General features: G+C 43.0%; 1 protein-coding gene across 1 annotated transcript in view; it reads right to left on the bottom strand.

Annotated features, from left to right (window-relative positions):
* The window catches only part of NPAS2 (neuronal PAS domain protein 2), a 154,524-nt gene extending 146,258 nt beyond the window's left edge, over nt 1-8,266 (bottom strand). Inside the window, exon 1 of the mRNA XM_069757586.1 lies at nt 7,495-8,266. Coding sequence (XP_069613687.1) covers nt 7,495-7,739 — 245 coding nt within the window. The 5' untranslated portion in view covers nt 7,740-8,266. The remainder of the gene's footprint in view (nt 1-7,494) is intronic.
* Nucleotides 8,267-12,732: the final 4,466 nt, after the last annotated feature.

Genomic DNA, 12,732 nt, shown 5'->3' with positions numbered 1-12,732 from the left:
GCATGCAGTCAATTTGCCTGGACACCACAGAGGCATCATCACTGCCCCTTGTCTATGTGGACGTGAGGGATAATGACTGGATGGCCCAAGGAAGTGGGCAGGAGCCTTTGGGGTTGGATAGGTCGGTCAGTAGACATCAAGATTCTGGATTAGTGGCTGGTGGGTTCACAGCACCTGGGCAGCCCAGTGTGTATGGTTCTATGTCTTGTCCGTTTAACAATGTAAGTGGATAGGGTGTAGGAGCAGGAGAGGAGGCAGTGTTAACTAGGCCTAGTCAGGCTAGGGGAGATTCAGAGGTGTCAGGGTTAAGGGAGTTGTTAGGAAGTGTATAAGAGATTTTACCTAATTTAGGACAAGGGGCTGGTGTGGTGAATGTTGCAACTCCTGCTTCGGCGTGGGATACTGCTCAAGATGGATTAGCGGGTTTAGCATGTATTAGGGGGAGCGTGTCATCATGTGTGGAGACAGCTTCCGGAGGGATGTCAGTTTTGGTGCAGGCTCAAAAGGAAAAAGCAGATGCTTTATTGGATGATAGTGCAAGAGGAGAGGTATATGTTTGTTTTGAAGGGCAATTAGGGGCGCATTTAAATAAAGTAGTAAAGGAAAAATTTAGTTTAGATAAGGAAAAGAAGGATAACAGTAAGAAGGAGGAGGAAGAAAAAAGGAGACGACGCCTGTTGCTGCAGACATTTGTGAATTGGCTGCAGGTGTTTGCCATTTTAGTGAGTGTGGTGGGTGAAATAGTACCAGAGAATTGTGGGCTTTTTTTTCAATATGGATTCAATAGGTAAGGCACATATGACTTATGGGGGCCAGGTTTGGCTTTGATATTACGAATAATTTCGGCAAACGAAGGCAGTTCATCTTAGCATTGGGTGGGACCAAGGGACCAAAACGATATTGGTCTTTTGTTAAAGGTGATGGCACCAAATAGATATGGGCAGTCCTTTCTTGGGGGCACGAGTGGGAGGGATCAATCAGGAGCGGGAGGAGAGACAAGCCCTGAGTCACAGGGATGCAAAGAAAAAATGGAGCTTGTTGGCAACTTAATGAGGGGCAGTGTAAGTACAGAGACGGCTGCAAATTTAAACATGTATGCTGCTCGCACTGCAATGGATCATCGCTTGGGGCTTACCGATGTTTTAAAAAAGGAAAGGGAAAATGGGATAACATCAATAGTTAAATTTGAATTTATGCCCGAGAATTTAAACAATATAGTGAACATGAATTCTCTTTAAAATAATTTTTATTTCTAAATTTCTAAAAAAACACCTTCCCAGCAGATATTCTTGGCAAAAAAATAGCCAAAAATGATTTGACACGGTCTAGCACATACCCTATGATAGGCTTAATCTGTAGCCTGCCTTAATGTGGAGGTTGGCACCCTAAATATGCGATATTGGATGTCTTTTATCAACTATGGCATCTGATATCAGCACTATTGACATCTGAAAAGCCTCCTGATGGGGAAACGCGTTAGGGTACATCCTATATTTGATAAGTGATTTTTTTATCTATACTCCTATTGATTGGATGCGATATAGGATTAATTTATGTATTAGTGATAATTTGCATGTACATCCAGTGGTCTGGAGCATACCCAGCTGATTTATTGAATAATCAACTTATGCTGCATTAAGGTCAAAGGTCATTTAAGTACTGTATTTGTTAGGTCTCAAGTTCCCGCTTCTGCACAGGGGGAATCTCGAGCCATCTCCGCTGCGGTCTCCCATTCTTATCCAGCCGCAGTGGAGTCTGCTCAGCAGGGACGTCGGTCCCAGCGTCTTGCTCAGTCTCACTCTGTACAGAGAGTTACTGCTGCTTCTTCAGCTTCTGCCATTAAAGCCAGTGCTGGTCAGCAGCGAGCAGACTTCTCTGGGACTAAGTCCTTGTCTGCACACACTGAGCATGCCCAGGGCAAGATCTCCCGTTGGAGATCGAGGGTCATGTGCTCAGGCTCTGCAGCACATTCCATTGGTCCTCTTGGCAGGTCTTGGAAGGGCAAAGTTTCTGTGGCCACTTCCTGTGCTGCAACTATATAAACTGCGCATGACCGCACGGCCATGCGCTAGTGTACATTTGCTTACGTTTGTTTGTTGTGAGTGCAAGTCATCCTTGGATACCCCTACCCTATCGAATGTCTGTTCGCGGAAGGTGTATGTTTGCTATCTAGCGCCCGACTTATCCTACAGCACGAATCACACATTACAGCGTCCAGTTGCTGTGACCGCCAGTACGGCGCCGTGCACTTCCTCTGTGCTTTCCTTACCCAAGCCTGGGTGGTTAGTGGCGTTCGTCAGTGCGGCACCGCATGCACTCTTGTGCCTTAATATTGTTATTGAGTTTCCTTACACACCCAGTTGCGGTGTTGTGCCAGCAAGGGTCTAATCGGACTTCAATCCTAGTGGGGGTTGAGTTCGCTGACTACTTGTTCGCGCTCTATGTGCGGTACCGCGGTCCTGTGACGCAACAGGATCGCTTCCTTCACGCTGGGTGAAGTTTAACCCATGTGTGTATACTTATGAGTACCGCCATATAGTCCGTCATTACTTGGCAGCAGGTTCCATCTCTGCACGGTGGACCCCGGGCTGCGAACGCACCATACTCTATCTGTCTTAATATTTGGTGCGTTCCGCTAGCCCTAACAGTATTGGCCATGTATTTATCATATACTGTGCCAACAAGGTATTGGAGCTACTGTGTAGGGTGATACCCAAAGGTTACTGCTCTGCTGAGGCTGTTTGTTTTGGTTTTGATTGTTTATATATATTTGTTTTTTGTTTGTTTTTTTACCATTTTTTGCTTTCTTCATTTCTGTTCTCTAAATCATTGCTTTCTCACCTTTTAACATAGGGTGAGTTAGGGCAGTGAGGGTTAGCCTACGGTGAGTGGGGACGCCAATATCACATATTTAGGGTGCCAACCTCCACAGTAAGGCAGGTTACAGATTAGGCCTATCATAGGGTATGTGCTAGACCTTGGTCAAATCATTTTTGTCTATTTTTTTGCCAAGAATACCAAATTGAAGGTGTTTTTTTAGAAATTTAGAAATAAAAATGATTTTAAAGAGAATTCATGTTCACGATAACATCAATAGCCAAGGAGGTGACTCCACTGAGTCTTCCAGCAATGGCCCCCTTTCTAAGTAGATTCCCTCATTTCTCAGGGTTTTGCTGAGGGTTTTCAAATTCCCCAATCGGGTAATAAGGTTCCCTTTTCGTTGAAGAGTTTAAGGTCGGCATTTGAACACCCTGGTGTAGTGTCAGAAAAAATTAGTAAAAAAGTTCAGCTTGGGTATATGGCTGGCCCTTTTGGGTTTCCCCTGATGTTAGATGTGTGTTATATTACTGTTGGGTGTGGTCCCTAAAAATGACCCAAATAAATTTCAGCTTATTCACCGCCTTTTATACCCAAAAGGTTTATCGGTGAATGGTAGAATCGATCCTGGACTGTGCTCAGTGGTGTACACTTCACTTGACATGGCAGTTCAGTGGGTTATTCGATATGGTCCAAGGGCATTATCATCCAAATCAGATACTGAATCGACTTTTAGATTGCTTCTGGTTCACAGGGAAAGCATTTGTTTGTTGGGGAGTTATTGGGAGGAGGAGTATTATCTGGACAGATGTTTGCCAACGGGTTGTGCAATTTCTTGTTCCCTGTTTGAAGCTTTCAGTTCGTTTTTAGAGTGGGTTGTGAGGTATGTTGCGGGAGTAAGGTCAGTTATTCCCTATTTAGATAATATGTTGGGTCCCCCTGATTCTACAGTTTGTAACAATTTGTTGAGGACAATCCTATTGGTAAGAGAATGTTTTGGTATCCCCTTGGTAGAGGAAAAAACGGAAATACCTAGTACACAATTGGGTTTTTAGGGAATTTTCATAGATTCTGTGGCAATAAAATGTAGTTTACCTGAAGATAAGTTGTTTTTGTAACAAGAGGTTGATAGACCTCGGAATTTGTGAAAAATAACAATGAGAGAATTGCAGTCATTGTTGATGAAGATTAAGCAAAAAATTAGGCTAATAGGCTAAAATATAACTTTTAATGTTATTATTAAAATAGTCATAAGTCCAAAATATATGAAAGTACAAACAACTTTATTAATATTAACAGGCATAAAATAGCATGTGGGATTTCCCATGTGTGTGGCACTCAGCACATACAATGGGACAGGTGCAGGTGCATGTGGCCGTGCCTAATAAACAGTGCTCTCCATCAACATTAGAAGTATAGAAAGAGGTATTAAAAGTGGGTAATAACCAACAGCACTGACATTTATGATGCCTCAGTTACATGTTAATGCGTTAAATGTACATACCGATAGGCGAAGTATCAAAAGCACACAGTGCGCCATGTGCGCTAATATCAACCCTGGGACCGGAACCTGCCGTAGACTACAAGGGCTCCCTCGGAAAGGTGAGTATATGTTTATTTTTTATTTTTTCACCTGTGACAAACCTGGCTGGGCAATATACTACGTCACTGGGCAATATACTACGTGGCACTGTGCTGTATACTACGTAACTGGGCAATATACTACGTCACTGGGCAATATACTATGTGGCTGCGCAATATACTACGTCACTGGGCAATATACTACGTGGCTGCGCAATATACTACGTAACTGGGCAATATACTACGTGGCTGCGGAATATACTACGTAACTGGGCAATATACTATGTGGCTGGGCAATATACTACGTGGCTGCACAATATACTATGTCACTAGGCAATATACTACGTAACTGGGCAATATACTACGTCACTAGGCAATATACTACGTGGGCTGTGCAATATACTACGTAGCTCGGCAATATACTACGTAACTGGACAATATACTACGTGGCTGCGCAATATACTACGTCACTAGGCAGTATACTACGTAACTGGGCAATATACTACGTGGCTGGGCAATATACTACGTGGCTGGGCAATATACTACGTGGCTGGGCAATATACTATGTGGCTGGGCAATATACTACGTGGCTGGGCAATATACTACGTGGGCTGTGCAATATACTACGTGGACATGCATATTCTAGAATACCCGATGCGTTAGAATCGGGCCACCATCTAGTTTCACTATAAACCTGAACGAGACTGACAGAGATCATGTATACACTGTTTTCAGATACTGTACTCTAAAAATATAGTGGGGCTGACATCGGTTAAGCTTGCACTAAAAATACTAATAGACCTAAATGAGACCAAAATATAAAAAATAGAGCTGAAAATGATAAGTCCCTGTTAGGGGAGGCCATGACTCTCATGGGATTCGTGGGAAGCCATGAATCTGTAACCTTCCAGCGTCCCTGGCACTGCTTTTAATTAGCCAGGGCTGTCGTAACATCATCTGTGCGTCCTGCTCATCTCTAGTTGGGACCTGTGGCCAGGGGCGTAACTACAACAGGTGCAGGGGTTGCAATCGCACCCGGGTCCTGGAGCCTTGGGGGCCCTAAAACTCCCTTTGGCCTATAGAAAAAGACTATTGCTGTTAAAGATTTAAAATATTTGGGGGCCTCGTTGGAGCTTTGGCATCGGGGCCCATGAGTTTCAAGTTACGCCACTGCCTGTGGCATCTGGCTTTTTGGTGTGTATAAGGCCATGTTCACACGTTGCAGAAATACTGTGTTGTTTTGCTTTCTGCAGATGTCCGCACCAAACTATACTAATTACTAATCCTTTCTTTACCAAAACTGCTTCAGTTATCATTAGTTTTCATAGTGCACTTTATTAAACAATTCTGCAACTGAAAATTGTATTATCATGACACATACATTAATTATAACATCTTCAGGACATGCTAGTCGCCCTTCCACTCTCATATCCCCATACTCCATATACGTATCCCTCTGTATACGAAGCCATTATAAAAAAATGTATCATGCACTTCATACTTTTTTCTACTGTGTTCTTCTATATTGCAATGTGCAGTAGCCTATGTTTTCTTATACTCTGAAAAAAGGACGATGACCTACCTTACGGTGAAAGAACATTCTGGTCATAGCTCGGTGCATTGTTTTCCTAAGCAGTTCGGATATCCATTATTTTCAATGAGGTTTGGGTTCTGGTGGAAGTTTGAGTATTGTTCTGGTACCCGAACCAAACTTTAAAAAAAGTTTGGGTCCATTACCAGTACCCAAACTTCTATGGGTCCGCCCATCCCTACTGATGGGGGTTCAACCACTGGGAACTGCACCGCTTGGCATATCAGAGCACTTTTATCCCCATTAGAATGGAACACCAGTAAATATACTTGATATCCACTCTATTTATTCGATTTATTTATGGGGCTGCAGAACAATGCACTCAGTTTTTTCTGGAAGTGGTGATTGGGTGGTGATTGGGTGTTCAACCTGCTACTTCATTCTGTAACGGGAATACAAGTGCCCTATTGGTGAGAAAATGTCCAGCTTCCGCAGGTCCCGAGAGTTAGGTCCCACCAATCGGTAAGTTATCAGCTATCCTGTGGATAAGTGATAACTTCTTCTCTCTGGAGATCCCCTTCAACACAACAAAGCCATTGAATTTGTATTGTTAGGTGTTGAATAAAACTCTTTCATGTCGGAATATCTTTCTGCATTGTGATATCTTAGTCATTTGAAGAATGGCTTCATCTATAGACCTCAGATGTATAGAAAAATGAAATGTAGACTTAACCTATCAGGTAGGCATAATATTACATGCATAATACTGATCTCCCAGTTATTTAAATTACTTTATATAATACAGAATTGAAAAATAAATCTTTAACCTTTGTTGAAGTAGCTTTGAAAAAAGCGCAGCCACATATGATATCCTAAAAACAGGGAGGAGGGAGTTAAGACACTGACTTTTCTCATGTTCTGTTTTCTGTCCCCTTTTCCTTTCTTACCAAGGTTAGACTCCATAGTCCAGCCTGATACCTGTTTCCCGACCGTAATCTATGTATTTTTAGGGTGCACACCTCTGCTGTCTGTTCATTGTGACACTACGCTGCTGCTTACAGACCTCCTTGTCGCTGAGCTAAGTCCCAGCAATGTCTGTATATGAAATACAGTAATTACTATTGCTATTCCAGACTTTTTGTTGCACCAGGTTCCTCATGTGAATATAAGGTGAACTAGTGACTCACTGGCCAATTGGCAACCCTCGCCATATGGTATAACACTAGCATGGTAGGTTTGGCATTGGGGTCTACCAAATTGACCTTACGCCTCTAACTTGAAACCAATTGAATTTGTACATATGTTTCAAGCAATAATTAATATATCTCAAAAGAATTACCTCCTGATTGAGTGACGGTGGCACTAGGAGTCTTCCATCTGCTGCTACAACAGTAGACAACTGCACACAGAACCAATACCATGCATGAAAATCGAATGTCAGGGACAAAGAATGATGACAGTTATCCACATGATGATAAAGAATAAGGCGCATATTCTTTTCCTATGGACTAAATTAGGTTTCATGTAGGAAATGATCATCTATCCTTAGATCCCAATCCTCTTACCTGACAACGTTGCGGTCTTCTGGACGCTGTGCAGTTTTGGCTTTTAACTTTGCGTGGTGCTTCCGGATCACTGTGCTGCTGTCCGCAGAGGCGAGCTGAGGGCAAGGCGGCCAGCAGCGGTTCGGTGCTCCCTTTGGGTAGTTACACTGACTGTTGGCAGTGTCCAGTGATAAAGTTTTGGTGGTTCCAGAAACTGTGGTCTCCTGATTTTTACTGTTTTTGCCTCCTGTGCCACTGTATCTCATGATGCAAGGGGGCACTGCAGACCAGGTGTGTTAGTGCCAGCTTGAGGTTTCTGTACCAGACAGGCAATGACAGCGATATGCACGATCCTGGACTCTGAAAAATGAATTCTCTGTTTAGTCCAGCAATGTGACTACGATGACAAGACCCAAATACAGGCGGCATTTCCGCAAAGTTATTGTCCTTGTGCCAGTCAAGGGCATGTTAGTGTACTCCGTTCCTATCTGCTGATGAGTGCGTTGACAGCGTTACTTTCTTGTTGCCATATGGCGCCAATGCTATTGGACGTATAGTTGGTAGCCAAGAGGGAGTATTAGTTGAGGGGGTCACTCAGCCGATGGATTACATTAGGAAGCTGGTGCTGATAAGTTTTTCACCTTCACAAATGGACCTTTGCTGAACCTCAGCTCAGCAGCACGGGGGTCTGTGTGCAGCAGCAGTAGAGTGGTCTCATGAAGAATAGATGGTGGAGGTTGCACTCTGTCTGCATGGTCTGAAAACAGATTACTGACAGGGACACAGAGGTATCAGACAGGCAGGACTATCAGAGCTTGGCTTGCCTGGTAAGGAGGAGGAGAAAAAGGAGGTGGGACCCATAAAGCAAGCAGCCTGCATTGACTGAGTAGAGCACATAAGAAATGTGATTGTTTTAACCCCCTCCTACCTGTTTTACGGACATTACATGTGGCTCTTACCAACGGCTCTGCTTTCCTTTAAGCTTCCCCAACAAGGGTTAAAAAGACCATTTTCAATTCTATACGATATAAAGTTATTTTGCTATTTTTGAGTATCTGGGCAAGAAGGTCTATGCAGTACGGTGATGATGTTATTCAACACATTGGAGGCATACATCAGGACGAGAGATGATGCGAATCGATTTCCAGGACCTTGTCCAGCGACCATGTTAATAATCTGTGACCACTGGACAGGTGCTTTGCGCACTACCTCTTATCTCTCCTTTGATTAGCCGGCAGGACGTCATTGTTGTGGAAGGACAAATATGTGACGTGTTAAAAGAAAGGCTGCGGGTGTCAGAAATAAGGAGTCTATAAGGGTATGTGCACACAGTATTTGGTGCAGACATTTCTGCACCATTTCTGCATCTCTTGGCAGGGAAAGCGCAGCAGCAAAATTTGGCGTTTTTGCTCATTTTTTTTTTTACTTGCGTTTGTGCTGCAGATTTTTCCCTACTCATTAATATGGGTGAAATCTGCTGTCAAAATTCTGAAAGAATTGACATGCTGCAGATTTAAATCTGCTCCAAGTATGCAAGTCACAAACAACGTGTGTATGAGACTTCAGGACTGTCATTCACTTTGCTGGCATCAGGAAACCCTTCAGGGTTTGTGACAAATCTGCACTAAAAAAAGCTGCAAAAACATGATGTGTGCACACAGCCTAAAGGTTTCCGTTCTGCAGCCACAGATTAGCGACATAGCTGCTGGACCGGAACCTGCAAATCGGTTTGCACCGAATCAGGGATATTATCCAGTACAGTATATACCTCTGATATGTCCATAGGCAGGTACATATATACCCATTGTGTCAAAAGTGTCCATATACCACACTGTGGGTCAGTGGTGGACACAGACAGAAATGGGCACCTGTGCCGGAGCTATATATGGGCCCTATGCAGTCCTATAGATCATCATAATGCACAATTACACTGCCTTTGGAGGTGGAGGTGGACCCCCTTACTTCTTGGACCCCTGTGGAGCTGCCCAGGCTGCACCAATGATATGTTAGCCCCTGCTGTGGGTTAGTATACATTGGAAAACGATTTTCAGTGTATAAGGGAAGATTTCTCATACCGAGGGCACAGTGGTATCCTGAATGATCTACCACTTTTCTACTAAGGAAGCCTATAGTATTTGAAATGCTTGCTTTTTTTAAGCAACTCTCGTATGCTACATTCGAGATAGGTGTGCTTATGTGTGTTTCCATCTTAGTTTTACATGTCTGCAATTCACTTTCTGAGTATGGAGAACAATGACTGACGAGCCACAGGTCTCTTGACCCAAGAAAAGCCTCAAAGGCATGTATAGGTTGAGTTCAGGTCAGGAGACTCGAGGTTGCTCTGGACATCGCAGTCGTACTAGGACCATGAATGTTGGTTTGTTGACATATAAAATCAACCTTACTGAAAGTCCCTGATATGGAATCCGCTTCCTTTTTACTTATTAGATAGTCATGGCATGTACTGTCAGATCAAAATACCCCTTTAGGTTTTAATACAGCTTTAGAGAATGGTTCCCTTCACCTTTATTTAGTCTTGTGGGGTCCCATTGGAGCCCAAGAGACTTTGTTTTCATCATGTTTATGCAAATATGTAAGGTAGTTAACAGTCCGCTTCCATAGAGGTAGTTAACAGTCCGCTTCCATAGAGGTAGTTAACAGTCCGCTTCCATAGAGGTAGTTAACAGTCCGCTTCCATAGAGGTAGTTAACAGTCCGCTTCCATAGTTTTTTAGCTCGGGCACCCCTTCCTCTTCTGTGCATCGTGAGATGTGGTGTCATCTATACGTGTCACAGCAAAATGGGCACAACTAATAGTGTAAGTATTTTGGCGCGACTAACTTAATGTTCAACATTGTGGCTCTCAGACCAAAAAAGTTATGCACCCCGGCCTTACAGTCATGCCAAACCAAAAGATCTGACATTATGGAGCCTAGAGCACCTGTGGCCTGGAGCACCTGTGGCCTAAGTCGCCACAGACCTCTCTTCTTACTGATTACATTTCCTGTAAGGCCACAACCTTAGCCAGACCTATTTTTTTTTACTTGCATTTACGTGATTGATATTTTTTGATAGAAAAGCTGGGAACCTCAGTGCTAGAAGCAGGCAGTGTGGGTGGGTGTTTGCAGGCTGTGGAATTGGGTCAGGAATAATATAATAAAAGTATACAAGAGAGGAGCCTGGTGTAGGTGGTGTCAGCTGGGCTCCAGCTCTCCAGCATAGGAAATGTTCCACTGACCTACATATTTCTCCAAACATACGTGACCTTTTTTTCTGCTGTGTGGGAGGAGGAGGAGACAGGCAAGGATCCAAGATGAAGAGGAGGAGGCTGTGACTGGAGAAGAAGGGCAGCATGACAGCAAATGGAAGCAGGGAAAACTCTGCAGACAACAGAAGCAGCAATACCAGAGTCTTTAACCCTGATGGCACACACTCAATCCATGACAGATGTTCCTGGCACATTATGAGACACAATGCTGGCTGCTCTCTGTTACTAGGTGTATTTCTCACATTACGTATAAGAAAGATGAAACAAATTAACCATAAGGAAAAAAATCAGCTGTATAAGTGTTTGATTTTTCAACATGTATGCCAAAAAAAGTTCCAAAAAAGTTACATGGTAATGTTTTCAGAGTCCTCCAGACAAAACCCAAAGGAGAACCCTGATGAGCATCTGACATGCTGATGTCTGCATACTGTTCAGTCAACTATAGGAAATCACAGCAGGCTGCGCTCTTCCTTACAAAGGGTCACTGCAAAAACACATGCTATTCAAAGGGGTGGGATTCACCCAATTCCCCGAACTGGCAAGAAGCAGTGCCCTGATCCAGTACTAAAGACTGGGGACTTGCCAGTTTCAACTGAATGTGCGCCATATGAATAGTTAAAATAGCTATTAGGGTTAGCAGCCTACATCAGTTTTTTATTTTTTTGAGTTACAGGACCAGGAAGGAGGACTTAAAGACCCAGAATGGGGAGACATACCGGCCCAGAATGGAGGACATATGGGCCCAGAATGGGAGACATAGCAAACCAGGACAGGGGGCCTAAGATAAAGGTGTGGTGGTATTTCTCCCTTGTATGTGGTATTATTTGGTAACTCTGTTGTGTTAATAGTCATGGCGTGGCGGTATTTGTTACTTGTATATGTTATTATTTGGTCACCATGTTGTGGTAATATGTGGTTTGGTCATGGTGTGGTGGTATTTGTCTCTTATGTGGTATTATTCATTCACTGTAGTGGTAATATGTAGTCTGGCTGTATTTTTCTCTTGTATGTGGTATTGTTCAGTCACTATGGGATGGTAATATGTGGTCAAATGGGTCCAGAATGGGGGACATAGGAGACCAGGATGTGGGCCCAGGATAAAGGTGTGGTGGTATTTATCCCTTGCATGTGGTATTATTTGGTCACTATGTGGTGGTAATATGTGGTCTGGTCATGGTGTAGCGGTATTTTTTCCCTGTATGTTGTACTATTCGGTCAGTATGTGATGGCAATATGTGGTCTGGTCATGATGTTACATTATTTTGTGCATTGTGGCCTGTGGTGGCTGAGGCCAGAAATTAAGTGCAGTAGACAGTTGAGGTAACCAATGGAAAGATGGTCATCCTTTACAATTTTAGCAGGGTTTATTTAGTACTATTTTGCAAAAATTATAGAAAAACCCCTTTAATACTATTCATCATGAGAAATGACTGATAGTTATTGGAACATGGACTAGACATGAGGCAATGACACTATAAATTAAGGTATAGGTGGGGTAAGAGAGGTAAAGTGCTTTTACTTTTAGCTGGTATATTTTGTGGTGGAGCAAAGTGTGTGAAAATGGGTGTGGCTAACAAAATGAATGTGGCATATTTTTTAAATGGACACGGTTTTTACATGGGCGTGGTTTCCTGATACAAACAGGGAACCTGTTGTTAAACGTTTAAATCCAACCCCTGGTGTTGGCAGAAGCCAAACTGTCCATAAGTAATAGTGCCACTGTAGGACATGAACCTCATGATTGCAGTAGGCACAAATGTAACATGCACTTACTCTTAGGCAATATTCCTCAGAGTCTTACCCACTTGTCAGGATATACAGTACAGAGAAAAAGTTTGGACACACCTTCTCATTTAAAGATTTTTCTGTATTTTCATGACTAAGAAAATTGCAAATTCACACTGAAGGCATCAAAACTATGAAATAACACATGTGGAATTATATACTTAACAAGAAAGTGTGAAACAACTGAAAATATGTCTTATATTCTAG

The sequence above is a fragment of the Ranitomeya imitator genome, chromosome 3 (genome assembly GCF_032444005.1).
Source record: "Ranitomeya imitator isolate aRanImi1 chromosome 3, aRanImi1.pri, whole genome shotgun sequence".
NCBI classification, from domain to species: domain Eukaryota; kingdom Metazoa; phylum Chordata; class Amphibia; order Anura; family Dendrobatidae; genus Ranitomeya; species Ranitomeya imitator.
The sequence above is the reverse complement of the archived record's forward strand: the minus strand, read 5'-3'. Positions and strand labels throughout refer to the sequence as shown.